Here is a 21,967-nt window from a genome sequence, read left to right on the forward strand (position 1 = left end):
GCAAGGATCCTCTTGCGAGATCAGCAAGCATTCTCAGCCACTAGCCACCTCTCCAGGCCCCAATAATGTTAAAAAAAAAACAAAAACAAATTGATGTCATGGCAATTAAATGATTGGTTCATGAAAGAAAGTAACAGAAAATAGAGAGGCAGCTTTAAGATTTAATAATTTTATCAATGCTAATTAACTGATGTGGACTTATCCTATCATTGTGGTCATGAAATGAAAGGTCCTTGCAACTTGGGAGACACATGCTAAAGTTTTATAGTTTAGAAGACATCATATCTACCCCTTAAAGTTTTAAAAAGCAGCTTCTGTGCACACAGAGTGATGGGAGAAAAATGTAGCACGCCTGAGAAAGGAGGAATATTTGGAGACTTTGGGTCAAGGATACACACAAATTCTTTGTAATTTTTCAAGTTTTTTGGAACATTCTGAAAAGCTGTCAAGTTAGAAAAAATAAAGAGATCTAGGACAACAACACTGTGAAAGCATGAGCCAGTCATAGTAAAAAAAATATGCATAAGTATCTTTTAGCAGAATCAGGAGGAAATATGCCAGAGTTTTAAATGTCTCAGTTTTTCAAGTCAGCAACTTGACTTTGGCATCCATCTCACATAAACAGGCACATCCATACATAAATAACTATTATAATATTAATTTGTATTAGGAAAAATAATTTCCATTTTTCTATATCCCAAGAGTAAGAGGAGGCAGAATTGAGATACATGAATTTAAGTATGTTATGTAATGTGAAAACTTCAAATAATGTTAGGTTAAATACCATTTATTCAATAAACTTTTATGTTAAATTATTTTTCATAATAAAATGTCAGACCGAAGTGAGAAATGCCTAATATCAGGTCTGCTTTGGTATCCCACCAAATGGAACTCTGGGAAGGGCAAGAAGAGACAAAGACATAAGGATGGCAATGCCAGGTGCAGATGTGTCCGGTTTAGAAACAATCTACATATTTAGCTCAAAACAAGTAGTGGAAAGAGACTGTAGATCAAGGATGTGGTCTGATATTAAAGTTATTATGTTTTATCACATGAAGGAAATCCTTTCCCACGATTTTTGACAATACATTTCTATATGACACTACATTAACTGTAAGACAACCAAAACCTTGGATCAAAGGCTGTAAGATGAAAACAAGTTATAAAAACCAATGTAAGAAAATATCACTAAGAACAGATTTTTTTAAAAATGATACCTGTTCAAGATAATTTTCTCACTGCCATCCCATTAACCTAATGTTTCTCTAGGTCTTGGTAGAATCCTGAAGTTCTTTAGCAGTTCTGCTTGTGACAATTTAAAATTATTTAGGTGGCCATGCTTTTATAACTGGATGATTCCAAAAGATTGCACAGAATTAGTGTACCATTTAACAATGTTCAGAAGCACTGAGGATATTTTTTAAGTTAAAAATCTTTAATGAATCAAATAGCAGCAAAATTCATATAGTAATTGCACAAATAATATTTTAATGCATTATATTTTGAGTTGGCCGTACAAACTATCAACAAGAACAAAAGTGCTTCAAATAATGTGAAATAGTTTCCTGGTCTACATTTACGTTACACTAGTTACTAACAGCTCCAATTTTAGTTGAGACAAAAAGAAACAGTTACACTATGACACTGTTGAACAATGAGAGTTAGGGGTTGTTGTCAGGTATGAACAAGGCAAAGCCAATCACCCCGCCCCCCGATGTCTAGACTTTTTGCAAGAAGAAAAAGTGAATCTAAAGTTTAAACAAAAGACATTATTTATAAATCACTGTTTTGTAACATATTCAAATACATTCAAATCAATTCACAAGAAAAACAAATTCCCAAAACAGTTTGAATATTACTTGAAATATAGAAACATTTTAGTAAAATAAACAAGCTAATTCCCTCAATTCTTATAATCTTTCCAGTTCAAGTTAAGACGGACAATTCCTCTTGGAGGGTAACAGTGATGTGGAATCACATGTCACGACTCCTTCATATCTGAAATGTGTGCAACTCTTCTTAAGGCTTATGCTTAATGCTGTCCATATCAACAAACAAAAGGCATGAAAATAGATTTTGATTTTAAGGTGGATTAAATAATTTATTTTATCCAAAATATTTCATTAATACATCTATCACTTGTTTGCATTTTGTCAGAAGCCAGATTTCACTATGCATTCATACTTGTCCAAATTTTTCTTCAAAAATGCTTACTGTTCTATTATCTGGCATTTCGACGACACAAGCACACTTAAAAATAAGCTGATTTTTATAAATGTATAATTTTGAATTTTTTCTCAATGAGCCTGCATAACTATTACTGTTCTATCTCTCTTTAAAACTTTAAACAATATGTCATACAGTCTTGCTTAATCTGTGATAATACTATTGAAAATGATTTAAGAACAAGATGGCTTTCTTTCTTACAAGGAAGGGAATATAAGATACTACATACATTAGACCGGTGAACGTAACAGGAGTCAGCGTGCACACCATGTTTTCATCAGGATTATCTGAAGTGTTTAGAGTTACAGAGTTACAGTGCCTGAATAGCACATTATGTATATTATGTACTATGCTTATTTTTCATTGATTCCTAAAGCACTATGCTCAATATACATACATCTATCTATCTATCTCATGGTTTGAGTGCAGACATTACAGGGTCATGCTGCCATTCAAAAGTAAGGTGCTATATTTTATTATAATCAAGTGGCATCCAAAATGCAATGTATTGCTATGAAAATGCAACATTTTCACAGATCAGCAATTATGAATTGCATTGATTACAATGAAATGGTATTGTATTTCATACAAATGGAAATGGCTTATCATAAATATATAGACCAGTATATAACATTGAAGAACAAGAAGCAAAAAGGAAATAATGCTCTTGCATAAAGGTCAATGCGCTTGGCTGCTGTTGGAATGACAGGCTTGGCAGGCGGAGGCTTCTTGTTGTTCTTAGCCTGTGATTTCCCAAGTCCGTTGTTGACTTCAATGGGTTTCCCATAGCAGTCATAATTGGATAATTCAAAATCTCTTGGTAAGCTTCCAACAATGCTGAAGTCATTGGATCTCAAATCGGACTTGGAGGTACAAACTTTTTTGCATCTGGTCTCACCAACCTGAGCATAAAAATGAAAGATGATGTAATAGAATTTTTAGAGCTATAAGTACTACATCTCTTCAAAAAAAAAAAAAGATACTTTAAATTGAATTTACAAATTGACAGTAATGATTGTCAACTGACTAATCCGCCAGATCAATTAAACATTTAAGAAGGCTCTGATAGTTTGCTCAAATAACAAGGCTCATTGCATTAAGTGGAGTTTTGTTGTTGTTGTTGTTGTTAATTTGTACTAAGAAATAAAGCAGGAAATGACATTAATTTAAGTTGCTATTGGAATTATAAAGACTTTTCTTAGTTTACATACTAAAATTTTTTTTAAAAATCTTCCTTAGCCCAATGTATGATGAGTGGATAGAAAATATTACTGTAAGTGCGAATGCAGAAACATCATCATTGCCAGTCGTGTTTCTGAACAGAATTTGTGGTTAATGACCGAGCCCCTGTGTCCTGCAGTAAGACTGTCAGCCACAAATATTCCAGATTAATTAAATATCTCAGCAGTAAGAAAAGAATAACTTTAATATTGTAAGAATCACATGGTAAAGAGTGCCCAGAAGCAGCCACCTTCCCACACTTATTCCACTGGAAACTGACATTTTTTGCTGAGTTCCCCGTGTTCAAAACAAGTGGCCTGGTGCATGTACGCCACATGTATGCTAGAAAGGGCATTCATGAGCATGCACCCGAAGAAGGAGTAACATTGCATTCCCTCCCAGGGAGGAGCCTCCAAGTTCTTCCAACAAGCCATGTCTTACTCACTACTTGGTGGGTCTCTTTTTGCTCCATTCATGAGAGACAATTATGCAAACTTTCTATGTTGTTTTGAACTCATTATTAAATAAAATGCATATAAGACAGGACAAAAGGTTTTATGATCAGCTGTCATCTTCAGCAGTTATAATTCCATAAGTAAGGACAGGAACCACCTAGGTAAGCGAGGACTCCTACTCAACACATTCCTCACTTGGCTGTTCATGCCCAAAATTCATCAGTTTTCCACTGTTCCTTTCCACTCATCCCATTTCCTCTCGTTGCATCCACTGTCATCTCTACAAGTGCCAATGACAGAAACAATGCAGTGTAATGACAGTGCTGCCAGGGACAACAACAAAACCAACAAAACTGTAATATATCTTAATTTACTCTCTAAAAAATTTTGTTTGTGGTTCCTGTAAAAGCAAATAATTTTTGCATAGAGTTTCTAGAACTAAAGGTAAGATGTCTTCTATGGATGATAAAAAAGATATTCAGAGGGAACAATATGGATAGATTTTACCGAATCTAAATCAATGCTAATTTTTTTTCAATGCTAATTTTTAAAACATATTTTACCACAGTGAAATAGCTCCTGTGATCAAACATCAGCTTTTGTTTATTAAAGTATTAAAAATTGTCAGCATGGGGGCTGTTTTGTCTTTTACTCATAAAATCATTGTGTATGACCAGTGTGAAATATTAGCAAAAGATGAGTAGTAACAACAGAAGGTGTCAAACTGCTTTTATGAATGAAATGTAAACCATGTAAGTAAAAAGTTACATTAGTTACCAAAATATTGAAAACTGGCTAACATGGTACCATCCCCTTGTTTTTATGGAAAGGAATCTGATAGCCAGATACATGGATAAAAACGTAATTTTACATGAGGACCAGTTATATTTTCTTTTTTTATTTTATTTTTTATTTTTTTTCAGTTATATTTTCTAAAACCTCCTCTACTGAGATCTTGATTATATTTTTGTGTTTTTTAGTCATACTTTTCCTTGGCAAGCACACCATTATTTTTTAATTGGCCTCTAGGCTTCCTGTAATTCAAATCTTATTATGCATCTGTTAGAAGACAGTTGCCTGAGTACAGCCACCTCAGGAACAATCTCCATCTTGTTGGCAAGGTCAAAATGAGTTCACGTTCCCAGGTCCTCGAACAATCCTTGCCCTGCTTCTTCAGGTGTTTCATGTTAACCAGTGAAGAGGGGAGTTCCCTAGTATCTAAACTCCACAAACTCCACAAACACAAACTTGTGTTGTCTGTCCTGACTGAATTGACCACACGCAGCTTGCCCTCTCTTTTGGTCCCTTATCATTTGGAATTCCAGGCCAGAAATCCAGGAGGGGCCCTGACTGCAAAAGCCGAGTCAAACCAGGTGACCTGGATAAAACCCAAACACCAAAGCTTCCTTCCTTGCTCAACCTCCTTCCGTCAAAACATGATTGGACAGTGCTACAGCCAGCTTTGATCCCCTCGGTTTGGGGTCACATGCCTTTAAAATGCTGTAGAATTTCTCTTCGGGGTTTCAGTTCAGCCCCTGAGTCTGCTCTGGACCCTGATAGATCAGTAGTGTCCTAAGTATAATAACACAGCCGATGGGTAGCTCAGGCTTCATGTGGGTCCCCTAATAAGGTGAGCAGAGGCCTGTCTCTGACATGGATTCTGTTGCCTACTTTTTGATCACTGCCACTAGGCCACAGGGGAAGAGGATACAGTTAGTCCTGATGTGACTTGATGCACTGTCGTGGGTTGGTAAGGGGGGAGGGTGGCTCCCCTTTCTGAGAAGTAAGGGGGAGGGGAGGGGAGGGGAAAGAGGGAGGGAGGGGAGGACTGGGAGGAGATGAGGGAGGGGGCTATGACTGGGATGTAAAGTAAATGAATATATGGACAATTTTTTAAATTTTTATTATAATTCATTCAGATTACATCCCAATTGTAATTCACTCACTTGTATCTTTCCATTCCCACCCTCCCTCTTTCATCCTTATTCCCCCCAAAAAGTATTTTGTCAGAGGCTTAAATGCTTATTAAGATGAACATTCAAAGACACAGTCAGTTCCCTAGTCTCTGCTATTATCCTTGATTGGTCAGTTTTTGCTGCCTAATTCAATAAAGATCTTGCTTTGCTGGACGCTTGTAACTGTGGGTTGTTTTAAATTTTTTTAAATTTCCAAACACTTCTATCAATATTTATACTAAAAATTAGTGACATAACACCTGATTGATTGAAATTGCTTGGAAATTTGTTGTGTTGAAATCTTGAAAAGCAAAATACATAGAAAAATGTGGATTATGAATCTAAAGCTGTAATTACATATGTATTTTTTCATAGAACTATTAGATTTAAAAATAATTATTCTTTTTCTCTTTTCATTTCATTCATGTGTTAATATGTATCTATTTTGTGAACTTACCAAATTATAGATTACTGTAAACTTGGTGGGTATACTAATAGTAAGTTATTTTGGATTTCGTGTTATGAGCAGAGGAAATGACAATGGAGTGACAGGAGGCTCAACTTAGATAGAGGAACAGCAACAGCAGGAGGTTCAGCACTGACAGAGAGATGACAAAAGAATGGCAGGTGCCTGCAGTTACAAAATGATATGTAAAAAATCTCCCCACAATGCAGGAGTCCCCAAGATTCCAGTCAGCACTTCCAGAGATGAGAAATACATGCATGCTGCAGGAGCGAAGAAGCTCTTTAGTCTGTCCGACAGAAATCTCAGTGTGCTGAAGCATACCCTCAACTCTGCTCAGCGCCAGCAGCTTCCGAGGCTTTGACAGCAACAGAGACTAAAATCAAATGCTGGGGAAGGGAACTACAATTTATCTAAAAATGGCTTTCCTGGTGCATGATAAAAGTTTGGAAAGTGTCTAGTGTCTTAAGCCTCTAATCATAGATAATGCTGGAAGCCTCACTAGAAAACACAGACCAATGGGCTCAGAAATAAAAGGTGGGGGAAAAAAAAGAAAGAAAGAAAAGAAGGGAAAAGAAGAGCAAAAAAAAAAAAAAGTAGGGCAGTGCATTGATGAGCATCTTTAATCATTAGAGTCAGATGTGGTGCAGAAATGGTAAAGAGTCTGAACGTCTGAAAAACATCATTGGCCTCTGCTTCAAGGAGGAGACAGCAGACTTGGTCCTCTTTTCCTCCCACTCTGTCCCATGAACACCCTATGTTGTATATCCAGAAGACTCTAGAAGAAGCTGCAGCAGGAAGCAAAGCAAAGAACAGTGAAGTGGAAAGGAGAGGACAATGTACTTAAGGAAGTACTAATGGGGGAAGAGGAAGGAAGAAGGGAGAGGCAGGAGGAACAGAAGAAGAGGAGGAGAAGAAAGAGACCAGTTTACAGACTACTATAAAGGTGCAGGGCAGCGGCCAGACCTTGGGCCTCTGAACCCATAGAGCCACACAGTGATGCATTCTTTCATGGTCTTTTGCCTTACATGTTTCTGAAATGGAGCTTAAGATGGTGGCATCTATAAATACCTACAGGTACAGACAAAAAATAATCCCAAGGGAGCCTACCTGGTCTAAACAAAGGACAAAGAAAAACAACCCAGCAATGCAAAAAAATGTTGAGCTGGTGACCTATTGTCTCGTCGATCTAAATATTACACACACACACACACACACACACACAAACACACACACACACAAACACACACACACAAACACACACACACACACACACACAAACACACACACACACACAAACACACACACACACACACACACACACACACACACACACACACTGGGTGGACTGGGCCCCCATATTTCAAGGCTGTAATAAGCAGGCTCACATCCCCACAGAAGGGCCTTCTGTGGTGAGAAGGTGTGAAACAAGGCCATTGACAACCAGGACACTCTTCTCTGAATAACCGAGGGCTACCTGTTCATGTTCTGACTAGGTAGGGAGCATACACCTCCATGGGACAAAAACTCCTCCTCCACACTGGGGTGACATCTTAGAAGCTTGCAGAGAATGGAAGCAAATCAGTCATAGGATTCCCATGTGCCGTGTCTGTGCAGACTACAGAATTGAGCCCTACCTCTCTGCCCAGTAGGAGAAAGGAGCCCTCTCTTCCTCACGTCGACCATGACTTCTACTTCTCCTGGGCAATATTGCATCAGTCCCCTCCTTGCATGACAGCACATGCAAAGCCACTAAAACACAGCTCTAAGCATCATTCACAGTCTCATACCCTGAAAATGCCTAGGACTTGGCAGCCATTCCAGGGAATATCTCAAATCGAATGAAAAATATCAAATCCAAGATGGCAAACCTTAAAAAATTAGATTACTAAATTATTTATGATAAAAAAAAACACTTCAGAGACCAATTACCAATATGCTTGTAAAAATGAAAACCTAGATGACCTCAGTAAGAAATACAAACTACCATGAGAAAACACATACATACTTACCAAGTAGAAGTTTGAATCGGAAAATAAGTAGCCAGTCATAAAAATTATGATCAATGGAAAACTGCTAGAGCAGAGGAAAAAATTGGCGAAGGGTGAATTCTAAAAAAGATATTATTTCCCAAGTTTAAAGGAAGCAGTCTTACTGAAATCTAGGCATGATTTCATTACATACAGAAAAAAGAACTGGAATGTTTGTTTTCCATAGGAAACCATAGAGGAAGAAAGAGGTCAGGTACTAAATGAAAATAACTGTTAGCTTTCAGTCCTATAATCAAAGAGAACAGTCACCAGGAATAAAGAAAATAAAGCACCCTCAGATGGCAGAAAGCAGAGTTCACAAGCATACCACTTGAAAGAGTGAATAAAGTAATTCTGTAACAAAAAGAAAATGATAAAGCATAAACTTGGAACACTGGGGTGTAAGAAAGACTTCTGTAAACACATACACACATACATGGGAAACTAATATTTTCTCATATAACACAAACTAGAAGGTGATGTCACTGTAGATCATAGTAAGTTGTTTCTTGATAATATAATATCTATAGCAGCCATTAAAGTAATAAATAGAGGGATATATATAAAATATAGAAAGTTCAAAATGGAATTCTATATATAACTTCTTAAGTATGAATGTGGGAAAAAGAAACAACAAAAAATCATAACAGGAAATAAAAACAAAGGAATATTGAGGTCTCAAAGTATCAGTTATGATAATACTACAACTGCTCAATACAACCAAGCAAAACACAAGTGGCAGAGTAGACTTTATACATCAGTTCTGCTGTCTCTATAAGGCTGTCAAATATAAATAGCATGTATATAATTCCTGGTTGTTTCATGGTTCTTCTTGCTATAAGTAGTTCATTGTATATACATGTAATAATATAAATGTGTATGTAAAAAAGTAAAAATATGGCTTATGCTTATGATAGCATTTAAATGAATAATAAATATTTTTAAATAGGAAAAAAGAAAACTTGCTTCACATGTGTTATAGACATGATTGATGGAGAAGAAGAGGGAGGTACAGCAGACGATGCCTTAAGTCATGACATTCTGCACAAAGGATGCACTTCTCCATCAGGAGCATAATAGAGCATAAAAAGGTCACATGATATAAAGAAGCTTCTCTCAATATGGGAGCTATAGAGAAGCAGAGGATTAGAGCTTTAATTTTTAAAAATGAGTGTGCTGATTCAAATAGTCAAAAAAAAGGTCAAAACAAAGCAGCCACAGCATATGCAATATAGAAAGAATTAGTTTGCTCTTCTGTCTAAAAATTACATGTATAGCATATTTTTCTAGAATTCCAGGTAAGAGGGTAGTCAGGGTCAATACATAGAGCACCACGGGGCCAGAACATGGTCAGAGTAAGCACAGCGTCCATGCCTTGTAGGTGGCTATATCTATTGACCTCCACATTAGCTCTGTGGAAATGGCCTTCTGGCTAACTTTTCTTCCCAAAAGAGTGAACATTGAGCAGGGCTCCACAGGTAAGTGCACAGTTACCATTAATCTGTTAAGTGGCAATTTTTCTGGAACCAATTACATAAGTCCATGTTTAAGTCAATGTCACATGACAAGGCAGGGCTAACAGGAGAAAGCCTTATTCAGTCCTTCCTTAGCTGTGATGAGTGGGCTAGAAAGATCCTTAACTGTGTGTAGAAAGTTCCTGTTGGCCAGTTGTCTAGACAGTAAGTGCTCCTCTGACAAACCATGGGAAGCTGTCTGACTCAGTAGGAATAGGAAAGTGACCAACAGCATGGCTATCCAAGCCTCAGAGCTGGATGGAGGTCTCTAAAGCTTATAAAATGAGAAGCAATAGTAAGGTATACACTCTGGAAACATCCATCCATTCAGTGATGAGCATCAAAATGAAGCCGTGGTTTTAAACTCAGTTGGAAAGGTTATTTTTTTTTAAATTATTAGAATTTCCTAGGTAGTCTTTGACATGTTTTATGTGTTCTCTGAGAATACTTTGCAAACCTGTGCTGGACTCAATTCCTTCCCACCTCTAAAAAATAAATGCCACTGCACCATCTTATTCACAAAGGGTCGCTTTCCTGGGCCAGAAGAGGGCAGCTGACTCACGTCCATGGTTCATTCTAGTCTTACCTGTAAAGTGCTGATATGAACAGGGGTCCCCGTGCCATTCACAGTATTCTTCTTAGCTGCGTTTCCGCCTTTCCCGTCTGCTTGCTCAGCCTTGGCGATTCTGGCCTTCTCAGCTTCAACCCTTTTGGGATTGTTCAGCATCACCTGGACGACAGCGTACTCCACGAGGGAGGCGAACCCAAAAAGCAGGCAGGCAATGAGCCACACATCCAGCGCCTTCACGTAAGACACCTTGGGAAGCTCGGCTGCAAGGGTGGTGCACTCGGAGGCCAAACTGAGCACGGAGAAGATGCCTAGCAACAGGAGAATCAGCTATGGTCATCCCTGTGAGGTGCTTTACAACCTTTGCTCATTCACCATTACTCTGTGATGACTGCCAATAAACCACAAGCAATCCTTAGGTTTCTTTAAAGATCAATGACTGGGAGAAATGTGTGAAGTAGTAATGTTATGCCCAAATTGCGAGAGACCCCCTGAACAGACCACCCAAGAGCAGAGTCCAAATGCAATCGCAAGGCAGTCGTTATTGTGGGCTTGAGCCCGGGCCACACCTCCTATGCACTGACACAGCAGATGCAGGAAAGTGGCCCTGAGTCTCAATTCAGAGGGGGCTTTATTAGTTTTAGACAAAGAAATGGGTTTTACAGTATATAATTGGATGGCATTTGAGCAGAAAAGTTGCAAGCAGGAAGGTTACAAGCCTTGGCGTTTGTGGTTGGGTAATAGGTGTAGGGGCAAGTTGACCTATATAAAAGATTGGTTGAAGTGGTTATGGGGGCATTAGGAACTTTGACCAGGCTTCTCATAATTCACTGTTTCTATGTGCCAGACCATCTGCTGGTCAGCTTGACCAGCAGAGAGTATATTTGGACTCTGGGTGCTGTCCCAAAGTGAGCTGATTGCGTTGCTAGGGGAATATTTCCTGTTTAGACTACTTTATGGTTTTTCCTGGAATCTGGGTTTAGCCGTTGGCCAGGTTTAACACAAAATAGAGTTTGTCTGGTCCTTACAGTACTTGTTGTTGGAAAATGTTTGTAAATATGCATCATTTAAAAAGAAATGGAACCAGGCACAGTGGTGCACACCTGTGATCTCAGTGCATGGAGAGCCAGAGACAGGTGGATCTCTGTGAGTTCAAGGCCAGCCTGGTCTTCAAAGTGAGTCCAGGAGAACCAAGGCTACACAGAGAAACTCTGTCTCAACAAAACAAAGCAAACAAATAATAAATAAATAAATAAATAAATAAATAAATAGATGATTGATAGACAGACAGACAGACGGATGGATGGATGGATTTAGACCAAGATATCAGGAACCATGCAACAGTGTTTCTGAGGGAACCACAGAGTTATGATTAGATTTTTTTTTATTTCTCAGCTTGTTTTATAGAGATATTTTTACCTATAGGAGGAATTTTCACCTATGAATAAGAATAGAGCACATACACTTTTGATAAGTTGTTTTGTTTGTTGGTTGCTGTTTTGTTTTGTTTACAATACAATGCCTAACAGAGAAGATAAAATACAAAGCATTCCTCTTCATTTTAGAAAAAAATCTCAGTCTTTTAAGAAAAGGAATACAATTCTACTATAGGAAATAGTAACTTTATATAGAAAACAAGCATTATATAAAGCACGTGTAATCAACATAAAGTAATTAGGTTTCTGTAATATATGACAATTTAAGCAAACATAAAATTCCAAAGATGAATTGTTGCAATGGCGGGTGTCCTTCTTATCTCTCTCACTACTTCCTTCTCTTCCTTCCTCGTTTCTTATCATCAGGAACATGGTGGTGAAGGGTGACTTGCTTGCACAGGCACAGCACACACTGTAACTAACAGAACATTCATAGATTATGTCCACAGAGAGATGCCGCCTGTCAAGACACTCAGTCTCAGCTTCTGTGTTTGTTTTCTGCTTAGATCCTCACCAGTTAAGAGAATGAGGACTTGATTGCTATCTAACTTTTCACGCATAGCATTTGTGAGTTGTACATTCAGAAGTAGACATAGGTCTCGATGGTTTTTAACCCGTCAGTGGAATGGTAGCATAAAGAGTCTATGACATTATCAATTATTGCCCTAAATGACTGCCAGTTGTAGTCATGAGCATCTTCTAAGTGTGCTCCTGGTTTCTACTTTTCCCTCATCAGTCAATCCACAATAAATTAAGCCAGGACTAAAGTTAAAATTAATCAAAATTGAAGTCTGATAATAAAAGTTCTTCAAAGAGCTTCCTGCTTGACTTGGGCAAGAACCTTAACAATAGAGTACATTAAGAGGTATCCAGTGGTCCAGACCTCACTATTACTAATGATGTACACTCAAGTCCTTGTTTTCTTCTATCCTAAATAATGACATGAATTACTTTCATTTTTTTTCACTCCCCTCCTTTAGTCAGAATTTGCTCTTCAACATGCTTTTCTGACAAGCATGTTGTTCTCTCTCATATAACTACCTTATATAGTATATATCATAGTTATTTGGTGTCTGCCTCTTTGCAAACATTAAAACTAAAATGTTTTTAATCCATCTTACTAACAATTGATGTAAATTTTTATGACTACACTCTTAGCTTCCTGATTAGTCACCAGCAAATAGTCACTACAAAACAAATAGGAAAAAAGAAAACTTGCTTCACATGTGTTATAGTCTTGTCAGCTATACGATAATATGTAAATGTAGAGCATATATATAGTTACATATGCAAAATACTTAGAATAAACTTATATATAGTGTTAGTTATTAATCTATAGACTTAGTGTGTACAGCGACTGCTATGTGAGCAGGAGGGCCTGAGCTAAGATCCCCAGCTCGTATGCTGGTATTGAGGCACATGCCTCTAATTCAGTGTGGAAGATAGAGACAAGCAATATAGCCAATCCATGGGCTCCATGTCAGTGGCTTAAAATTAGAGTGGAAAGTGATAAAAAAAAAAAAGAACATACCATATCCCAATGTCCACTCCTGGCTCCTGCATGTGTACACGCAAGCTTTCACAACTGTACCCAAACACAAATGCCACACAGAGGACAACAGGATAAAGCCATGGGTCTTATGGTTCCTTAATCCATTTTGATCAAAATGTCCATTTAAATATAATAGTCATTTTCATTGCTTCTCTGGTTTCTCATGCTTTAAAATTCATATTTTATTTAATAAATGAGATAGCTCGGTTGCTACAAAGGCAATTACAAAGACTTACTACCAGGTGAGCTTGTTCTCCAGAACTCACAACCCTTAACTTGTCCTCTGACCTCTGCTACACACACACACATAAACACACACACACACACACACACACACACACACACACACACACACACACACACACACTGTATTTCATTCATTCCCTTTAATACTTTCAGAATGAGATATACCCCAAACCTTTTAAGAGAAAGGAAAAAAACCCAAAGGTATTAGACTGTCACTAGATGGAAAGCCATGTATACCAGACTTTCACCTGTGTGAGGTTCTGGTGAGATTCAGGAAACACACAGAATGGAAATTTTCCAAACAGCCCCTAGTCAACTCTGATGGCACCAACATTTACATTTGGACATTTGCCCACTTTCTTCACAGAAAGAGTTCTTGCTTATTTTCTCATGCACCACTGCTCCGTGGAAGGGGAGGCAGGGGTTACTGTGCATCGAGGACCCAGGACTTCGCATACTCGTGGCATGCTCCTTACCACAGACCTCCATCTCCAGCCAAAGCAAATGCTAAAGAATATTTAAAGAAATACAATTTTCAAATAACTGGATGATGCTGTTTCTTTGTAACCAGCCTTAAAAAATAATAATTTGTGGCACATGAGCATTACGAGGAAAGACGGACAGCACTTAAATGGTACTAAGTAGTTTTTAAAAATAATAAATCATAGTATGGCATACATATTCCATTTAAATATGAAAATATGCTTGGAAATGTATCATTAAGTGACCTTATCATTGTGTCAACAACTGAGTGTACCCACACAAATGTAGGTGGGAACATGTAGGTTCTGTGGTACACACTATCATGCACGCAGGCAACACTGATAAAATATCAAGTAAGTAGTATATAATTTCATCTCCTGCGAGTCTGGGATACATATTATATAGAATGATTTCTGCCATGATTATTCATTTTGAACTTTAGCATTACTGAAGATTTTATATTTCAGAGATGCATGAATATATCCAATCAATAAGTATTTATCGGGAAAAAATATAATAAATCAACCACTGCAAAATTCTCAAAACAGGAAAAGAAAGAACTTCATCACCAACTGCTTGAACACTGAGAAAATATAGATTAGTGTCAAATATTTAAGGAAGCTTCCCTCTAAAGAGCAGGCAGCTCTCACTTCTAAAGCCCCTGCTTCAAGGGAGTTGCCGATGTGCTCAGCATAAATGGGCACAGTTCAGTGTCCCTTTTCTGAAATGCTTTGACCAGAAGTGTTTACAATTTCAGAGTTTTTAGGCTTTGAAATATTCACATATATTTTATGTGAAGTCTTAAGGATAGGACCCAAGTCCAATAAATACTCATTTATATTTCATATACATGGACACCTTAACACGAAATCTGAGGGTAGTTTTATACAGTATTTTTATTAACTCTCCCAAGAAGCAAAAGTGTAATTTTCCCCTTGTTGTGTTTAGAACAATTGGGGCCTCACATTTTCAGGATAGGATGCTCAACCAGGCCCCACAGTCATGGTGGCAGGGGAGCAGGCAGGCTTACCCAGGGGCACCCTGGCAGCACTGGCGTCAGGGTTGATCCAGAAAGAGAGCCAGGAGAGGACCACAATCAGGAGGGTTGGTGCGTATACACCCATCATGTAGAACCCAACCTGTCTCCGCAGGGTGAAGATGACCTCCACACAAGTATAGTAACCTGTCAAAGCCAGATAAGTGACAGTCGTGAGGGGCAAACCTACACAGGACCATAAGAGACGGGACACTTCTACACAATTTCATAAAGTTAAAACTGCAGAGGGTTTTCCTTTAGTTGGTGACACTTGAGAAAGAAGGTGGGTGGAGCCTGCTTGCCCTGAGCTTCACAACCTTTTCAGGATAAGGAGGACCAGAGCTCACATGCTGACCATTTGTCAGGTCCAGGCATTGAGTTTGTGTGAGATTCTGCAAGCCTTAAAATTTCCGTTGCCACAGCACTGGCACAGGAGATGAACCTGTGAGACCTGAGCCCCAAATTAAAGGAGCAGTTTAATTTTAAGATGAAACACACTGGTACTGTGTATGTCCCCCTGACTTTTAGCCATGTGAACAGCATCTGATGGGTAAGCGATGCCAGTCTCCTAGAGCTCACAGGCATAGTTAACCCTTAAGACTTCAAGGGAGAATCCAGGTAAACAGTATGGAGAGCAAGAACTGAAGTGTTACTGACCACACAAAGGCTGAGGATTGGGAAGACAGAACATTCCTGTCCACCCTCTTCTGTCCTCACTCCAAGGCTCTCAAACTTCTACAACTTTTATTCTCTCATGCTGAGACAAATGCAGAAACTGCTCTAGACTGCTTCCAAAACATCAACTACTCCCAAAATTAACTCATAAGTTCTGGCAGCCTGATGAAAGTTTTTGTTGTCTTGATGGAAGAATAAAATAAAATAAAAGACAAGCGACAGAAATGTTCTGACAAAACTCCGTTTGAGAACATATACTTCCAAGTTGTAGGTAGTTTTTCAAATATTTTGGTTCTTTTGGAGAGCAGATTATATTATATATTAAATTATATTATATTTAATATATTATATAACAATATATTATATGTAACAATACAATATATTATATGACAATATATAATGTCTTACACGTAGTATTATACAATATACTATATTATATACAATACTTATTGTTTAAAAGATTTCAGTGTTTACTAGTCACTCTATATAGGCAAGCTGACATCAATCTTGTGGTCTGTCTAGAATTACAAGCATGCATCACCACCCCCAATAAAAATAGTTAATTTAGAAGAAAATGGCATTTACCATTTAATAAAAGTAAGATTACATATAAACACCAAAAACCTGTTGTTTTCCGTTGACACTGTTCATAATTATTTTAAAATGTTGAAACAACCTAATGACTAATACATAAGTGAAATAATTATGGATGTAAGGATAACGCTATCTCCTACAACCTAATGGTGAAAAAAAAATACTTAACTAGTCATTCCAATTGGGAAAAACTAACACGTTTCAGATACTAAAGTAACCTTCATATCTATTCAGCAGGATTTTCACATAATAGAGTCTTACATTTTGACTTTAAAAGGGTATTCACAATCATTTTAAGTTAGTTGAGGACACTATCCTGCTCATACTATGAATTATACCCAGTACTGCCTCAGGGAGATTAGAAAGGTGATACCATCAATATGGAACAAAAACGATTAATGGATAGGAATGTTAGCAAATGCTCACTAATATGTCAGAACCAAACCATGCAGCATTGTAGTTTCAACTTCATTAAAAACAAAGCAATACAGTGTATTATTTACAGATTTTATAAGATGAGGGGTAGGTGAGTAAAAGCATTGCTTCTTTATCCCAGCACTCATTTTAACTTCCTCCCCTGATGGAAAAATTGTATGCTCTTGCCCAATGACCATGGGCAATATTTCAAAAGTATAACCTTTCATAAGATCGGGAAGCATTTTTTACTTCCAAGTGATAGATCTAAAAAGGCTCACAGTGCTTCCTAAAATATGGTGCTCAAAATACCTTGCTTTTTAACAATATCACTTAGGCAGGAACAGTATCACTTTGTAACAATATCACTATTCCTTCACCTACTGCATATGAAATGAAGAACACTGCATATGTACCTCTAAGCAAATTATATATATATACATATATAGATACATATACATATATACACAAATATGCATATATATGAAGCTTCTCCAGTCACTATATAAATATAGTATACCATGTATTAGTGTATGTACTATATATAGTAGCAGTAGTCATTGTAAGTACAATAATTTAAAACAAAAGTGTACACTTCTCTTCACTATGTTTAAAGATAGCCAGACTAAATGACATATGACATGTGTTTTAAAGCACAGTTCCACGGTATACTTTCATAAATTCCCTCACTAGGGGACTTCATGAGCTGTCGATGCACCTAGTAGTAAAATGCATGTTGGGTATTACAGTGGTTTGCTTCATAAACTTTTATGAGAAACATTTCTTGATCTTTTCTGATCTTTCTCTAGTCTGTTATATTTATGAGAGGCAGGTGGGCGGCTAATTGATATAAATGCGCATTGGGAAATTTCAATTTACTTTCTATTTCCTGTGTCATTTTCTTTCATTATTCACTCAGGCACCCAGTTTAAGTATTTTCATTTTGTGTTCCCACATTTGTCACTATCTGTTAGTCATGGAGCAGCATGATTCCAGTAAAGTTAGTGCATGAGTTTTTCCAATACTGCATGTATATATAAATATATGTCTATATAGTTTTAAACAACTGCATGTTTTGCTTCTGATTTATATAAATATTGATAAAGAATCTGCAGCATGGTAAATGCCCAAAGTATGTTAGCCACAACCTCACTGTCACTGTCTTCTGTAGCTAATGGGACTTTACTATCTTATTTATGATCAATCAAAAAATACCCCAGAGCACTTCACAGAACCTCTACAGCAATCTTCTAAATTGTTTCTTTGAAGCACATGCTCTTGTTTCCTTCTAAGAAATAAGGAACTTTCACTTTTTACCATTTATATTCAGTAACTATTTACTATTGTATTTGTGATGTATCTTATAATTTAGTATTAGGTCTACCCATAAAAGTATATAATCTCATCAATGTATTTGATAGTCAATAACAAATGCTTAAATTAAATTCACCACAACATTTCCTAATCTTGCATGTATTTATAAAAGGACTGTAAATCTGCGACTCTTCACCTTCACTCTCATTTTGATGTATTTTCCATTGATGACATCAAAATAGTAGACTTTTCCATACTATAAATGTTCCTAAAAGCATAAACTTAGCTCCTGCCTACTTTGGAATACCTTTGTCATAACTTGTTCTCCAATGCAGAATTGTAGGTCGCTTTCAAGTTGAACTATTCATAGCAAAAAATGCCATAATATCTCTCTGTAATATTTAACTTTATGTTGTTCAGTGAAATATATTGACACTATCGCACCTCCTCAGTGTCATACAGCTGACAGTTCAGATCCCAAGGCTGAACACTATATGTTGTGAGAGTAAATGAGTGACTTTTGTATTTTGTATTTTGTATTGTAATTTAATAACTGAGGTTGTTCTGCCTTTCAAATTGGAATTGCATGACCTAGACAAATAACAGGATACAGGGAATATTCCCATATGCCTCAATTACCTAAAACTCTTATTACTTCTCTTGTACAAAGATCAATGCTTTAAAAATTAACAAAATAGTGTAACTGCCATGTAAATAAAACTGCTCAGAAGACAACAGATGAACACAGGTAGATTATATTGCACTATATTAAATTCTTAGTGCCAGACAATCTTGTCAAAATGTGGCAACATCTAAGAAAATCATTACCCAAAAGAGTTTGTGTTGCCATAATGAAATATTGACAATCTTTTACTAACAGAATTACATGAAGAAAAACTCATCTATTCTATAATTAAAAGACCCAACATCTTAAGTGAATATGATTGTGTAAATGGGTTTTAACATGTGGTTATGTGATAAATTTCTTACACTTAGCTTATTCTTAATTATCTCTCTTCTCTCTTCTCTTCTCTCTATAGTCTATATTAAAGCCAAAACAAAACTTTGAAACTGAGTTAGTTTTATTTTCTAAAATGTTACTTACCAGTGCCTTTATAGTATTTTGTACAGTTGCCATATTCGATATCCTCCTTTTTAATATCAAATTGAGGTAAAGCAATTTTTTCCAACTGAACAGGATCTCCTGACTGCCAGATGAATCTCAGGTCATCAGTTGTATAACCAACTACAATAACCAAATAAACATGTTAGATTGAAATATGATTGTCAATGCTTTCTAGTTATTTTAATAATCTATATTAAACATAGAAAAGGTAAGAGAGCATGATGCTGTTATGGATTTGCAATTTAAAATTCACAGCAGTCGAATCAATGGTCATGAACAAAATATCAGCAAAAGAATAGCATGTCATCATCAATAAAAACAGTAAGCTAAATAATCACCAAAATCAAATACAATCCTAGGTCATCATGTATAGAAAATCTTTCAGCATTCCTAATCCCTATCAATAAAAAGGTGGTGAAAATAAGATGCAAGCTCTATCCATATTTTCATTTACAATCATGCACAGTGCACCTAAAGTTTTAAAACAGGTATTATTTAAACTAAGTTTTTAACTGCAATGTTCCTTGAAAGAATTCATTATGATAAAAAAAAAAGCAGTAAGACTGTACTCCAAGTGAACATCATTTACAGGATCATGAAAGCAACCAAGAGTTCATGACCTGGATTTATGATATGTGGCTAGAACTCATGACTACACCCTGCAATAACCTACGACAGTGTCACAAAGAGCATGGGTTTCTAAAATTAAGCATATTCTGATATATATGTATATTTAATGGTACTACATATATGGTGCCAAAACATTACCTAGACTTACAAAGACATAATCTCATTGTTAGAGAGCAGTAAATATCATTAAAAGTTAGGACCCATCTTAGCACATTTAAAAACAACAACTAAAAAACCTACTAGCTAACAAACACATACGGTATATTTTACAATGTTGTTATTATTCATAGAAATAGCTTAATATTTAAGCTTGTCATCAACCTAGTGTTAGCAGGAAGTAGCTGAAGACAATTGATTTCTTCACCCCTTATCCATTTATTATCAATAAAAGGCTGAAATGGTATGCTTCAGATCCAGGACAAACAGCTCCAGATTCTCCCAGCACTCCTTGGTCTCTATCTGGTGCAGGACATGTCTGTATACCCTGTCCTCTGTCCAGAACATTCCAGGGCAAGGGCTTTTCCTTCCCCTTCACAGTATAATTAAGGTATTTGTTGCTCTTGCATTTCTCTCTCTCTTTCCCCTCTTATATGGCAGCCAAGAACTGCTTCCAATAAACCTACATTTATATACTTTAACTTATCTTACATAAAAAGCAATCAAATGTCCTCATTTTTTAATTACAGGAAAAGGGAGGAATGTTCACATACATGTCCCCAGGTTGCTTAGTGACCTCTGATGTCGTCACCAGCCACCACCACCAGGGATAAAAAGGACAACCCACCATCAGTCGCTCTTACTCTTACTTTGTCTCTATAACTCTCTCTCTCTCTCTCTCTCTCTCTCTCTCTCTCTCTCTCTCTCTCTCTCTCTCTCTCTGTGTGTGTGTGTGTGTGTGTGTGTGTGTGTGTGTGTGTGTCTTTCTGTCCCCCTGGGCTGTGCCCCTTCCTTCTCTTCCCATGCTCCTACAATAAATTTTATACCATGCATGTCATGTGGTACATATTTAACAACCACATTAATGATTCCTTGTGACATCAGTCTTCATTTTTCTAAGTTTATGACTTATTATTTTCTAAAGATAATAATCATAGAAAATTAATGAATATAGTTTATAGAAACTTCAGTTAATAACATTTAGTACATCTTTTATAAACTGAAAAATACAATTAAAACATATAATTCATAAAAAATAATTTTCTGTTCTTCCATAGAAAATATACATTTGGCTGGGTTTATATATATTTCAATGTTCTCCATTTTTTACTAAGGGAATATTAACATTGGAGAACTTCTTTTTGAAGACCACAATTTTCTATATATTTTCCATATGGTCAAACCAAATAAGCCTAGCATTCAGATGAGGAGTACAAAGAGCAACATCAATATCTTAAAAAGCCAACTACAATAGAAGGCTCTGTCTTCTCCAAGATTATCCTAGTCAGTATGATGTTGGTATGGTCAAAAGCATTAAGGTTTCACAGTCACATAACACAATAATAGACTATATTATTTAGATATAAACATTTAATTCCAAAATCCTTTATGGCCTCATTTACATACAGCTCTCGAGTTGCATCTTGCAGCGTTGGGTGTCCATGGGAAACAGAGTTAAGTCCAAAGGGCATGAAAGAGTAATAGACAACCTGAAGCCAGAAGAGGAGAAATCGGAATCATTGAACATACATTTGTGGCCCACCGACTAGAACAGGAAAACACAAACTCACTGGAATTAAATATAACAGGGTACCTCATGCTCACAAGGACGTCTCCATCGCGAAAAATAAACAACAGAATGTTTTCTTGGGTCACGTCATGAAAATTGGCACTTTTTTCATTTGCAAAGAATAAATCAGGCTTCCACAAGCACTTGTACATTGTGGGGTCTACCGTGAGTGCATCTGAGCCTCTGAAGTCACTAGGGAGCTTGAGCCTGGGGTCGTTCCATTTCTGTCTCAAGAAAATGTTAACTCTATAGTCCTGGGGAGGGGAAAGTATGTTGTATGTTAATATTTTTAGTTGCTTAAAA

The 21,967-nt window shown here is 36.8% G+C and overlaps 1 protein-coding gene across 1 annotated transcript in view; it reads right to left on the bottom strand.

Annotated features, from left to right (window-relative positions):
* Positions 1-1,414: 1,414 nt before the first annotated feature.
* Positions 1,415-21,967, bottom strand: part of GLRB (glycine receptor beta) — a 70,883-nt gene continuing 50,330 nt past the window's right edge. Inside the window, exons 5-10 of the mRNA XM_084769761.1 lie at positions 21,689-21,918; positions 21,502-21,584; positions 19,288-19,428; positions 15,180-15,332; positions 10,451-10,743; positions 1,415-3,128 (exon numbers count right to left, since the gene is read on the bottom strand). Of these exons, the coding sequence (XP_084625887.1) occupies positions 2,832-3,128; positions 10,451-10,743; positions 15,180-15,332; positions 19,288-19,428; positions 21,502-21,584; positions 21,689-21,918 (1,197 nt within the window). The 3' untranslated portion in view covers positions 1,415-2,831. The remainder of the gene's footprint in view (positions 3,129-10,450; positions 10,744-15,179; positions 15,333-19,287; positions 19,429-21,501; positions 21,585-21,688; positions 21,919-21,967) is intronic.

This window comes from Acomys minous, assembly GCF_964271855.1.
Source record: "Acomys minous genome assembly, chromosome: 19".
Lineage (NCBI taxonomy): Eukaryota > Metazoa > Chordata > Mammalia > Rodentia > Muridae > Acomys > Acomys minous.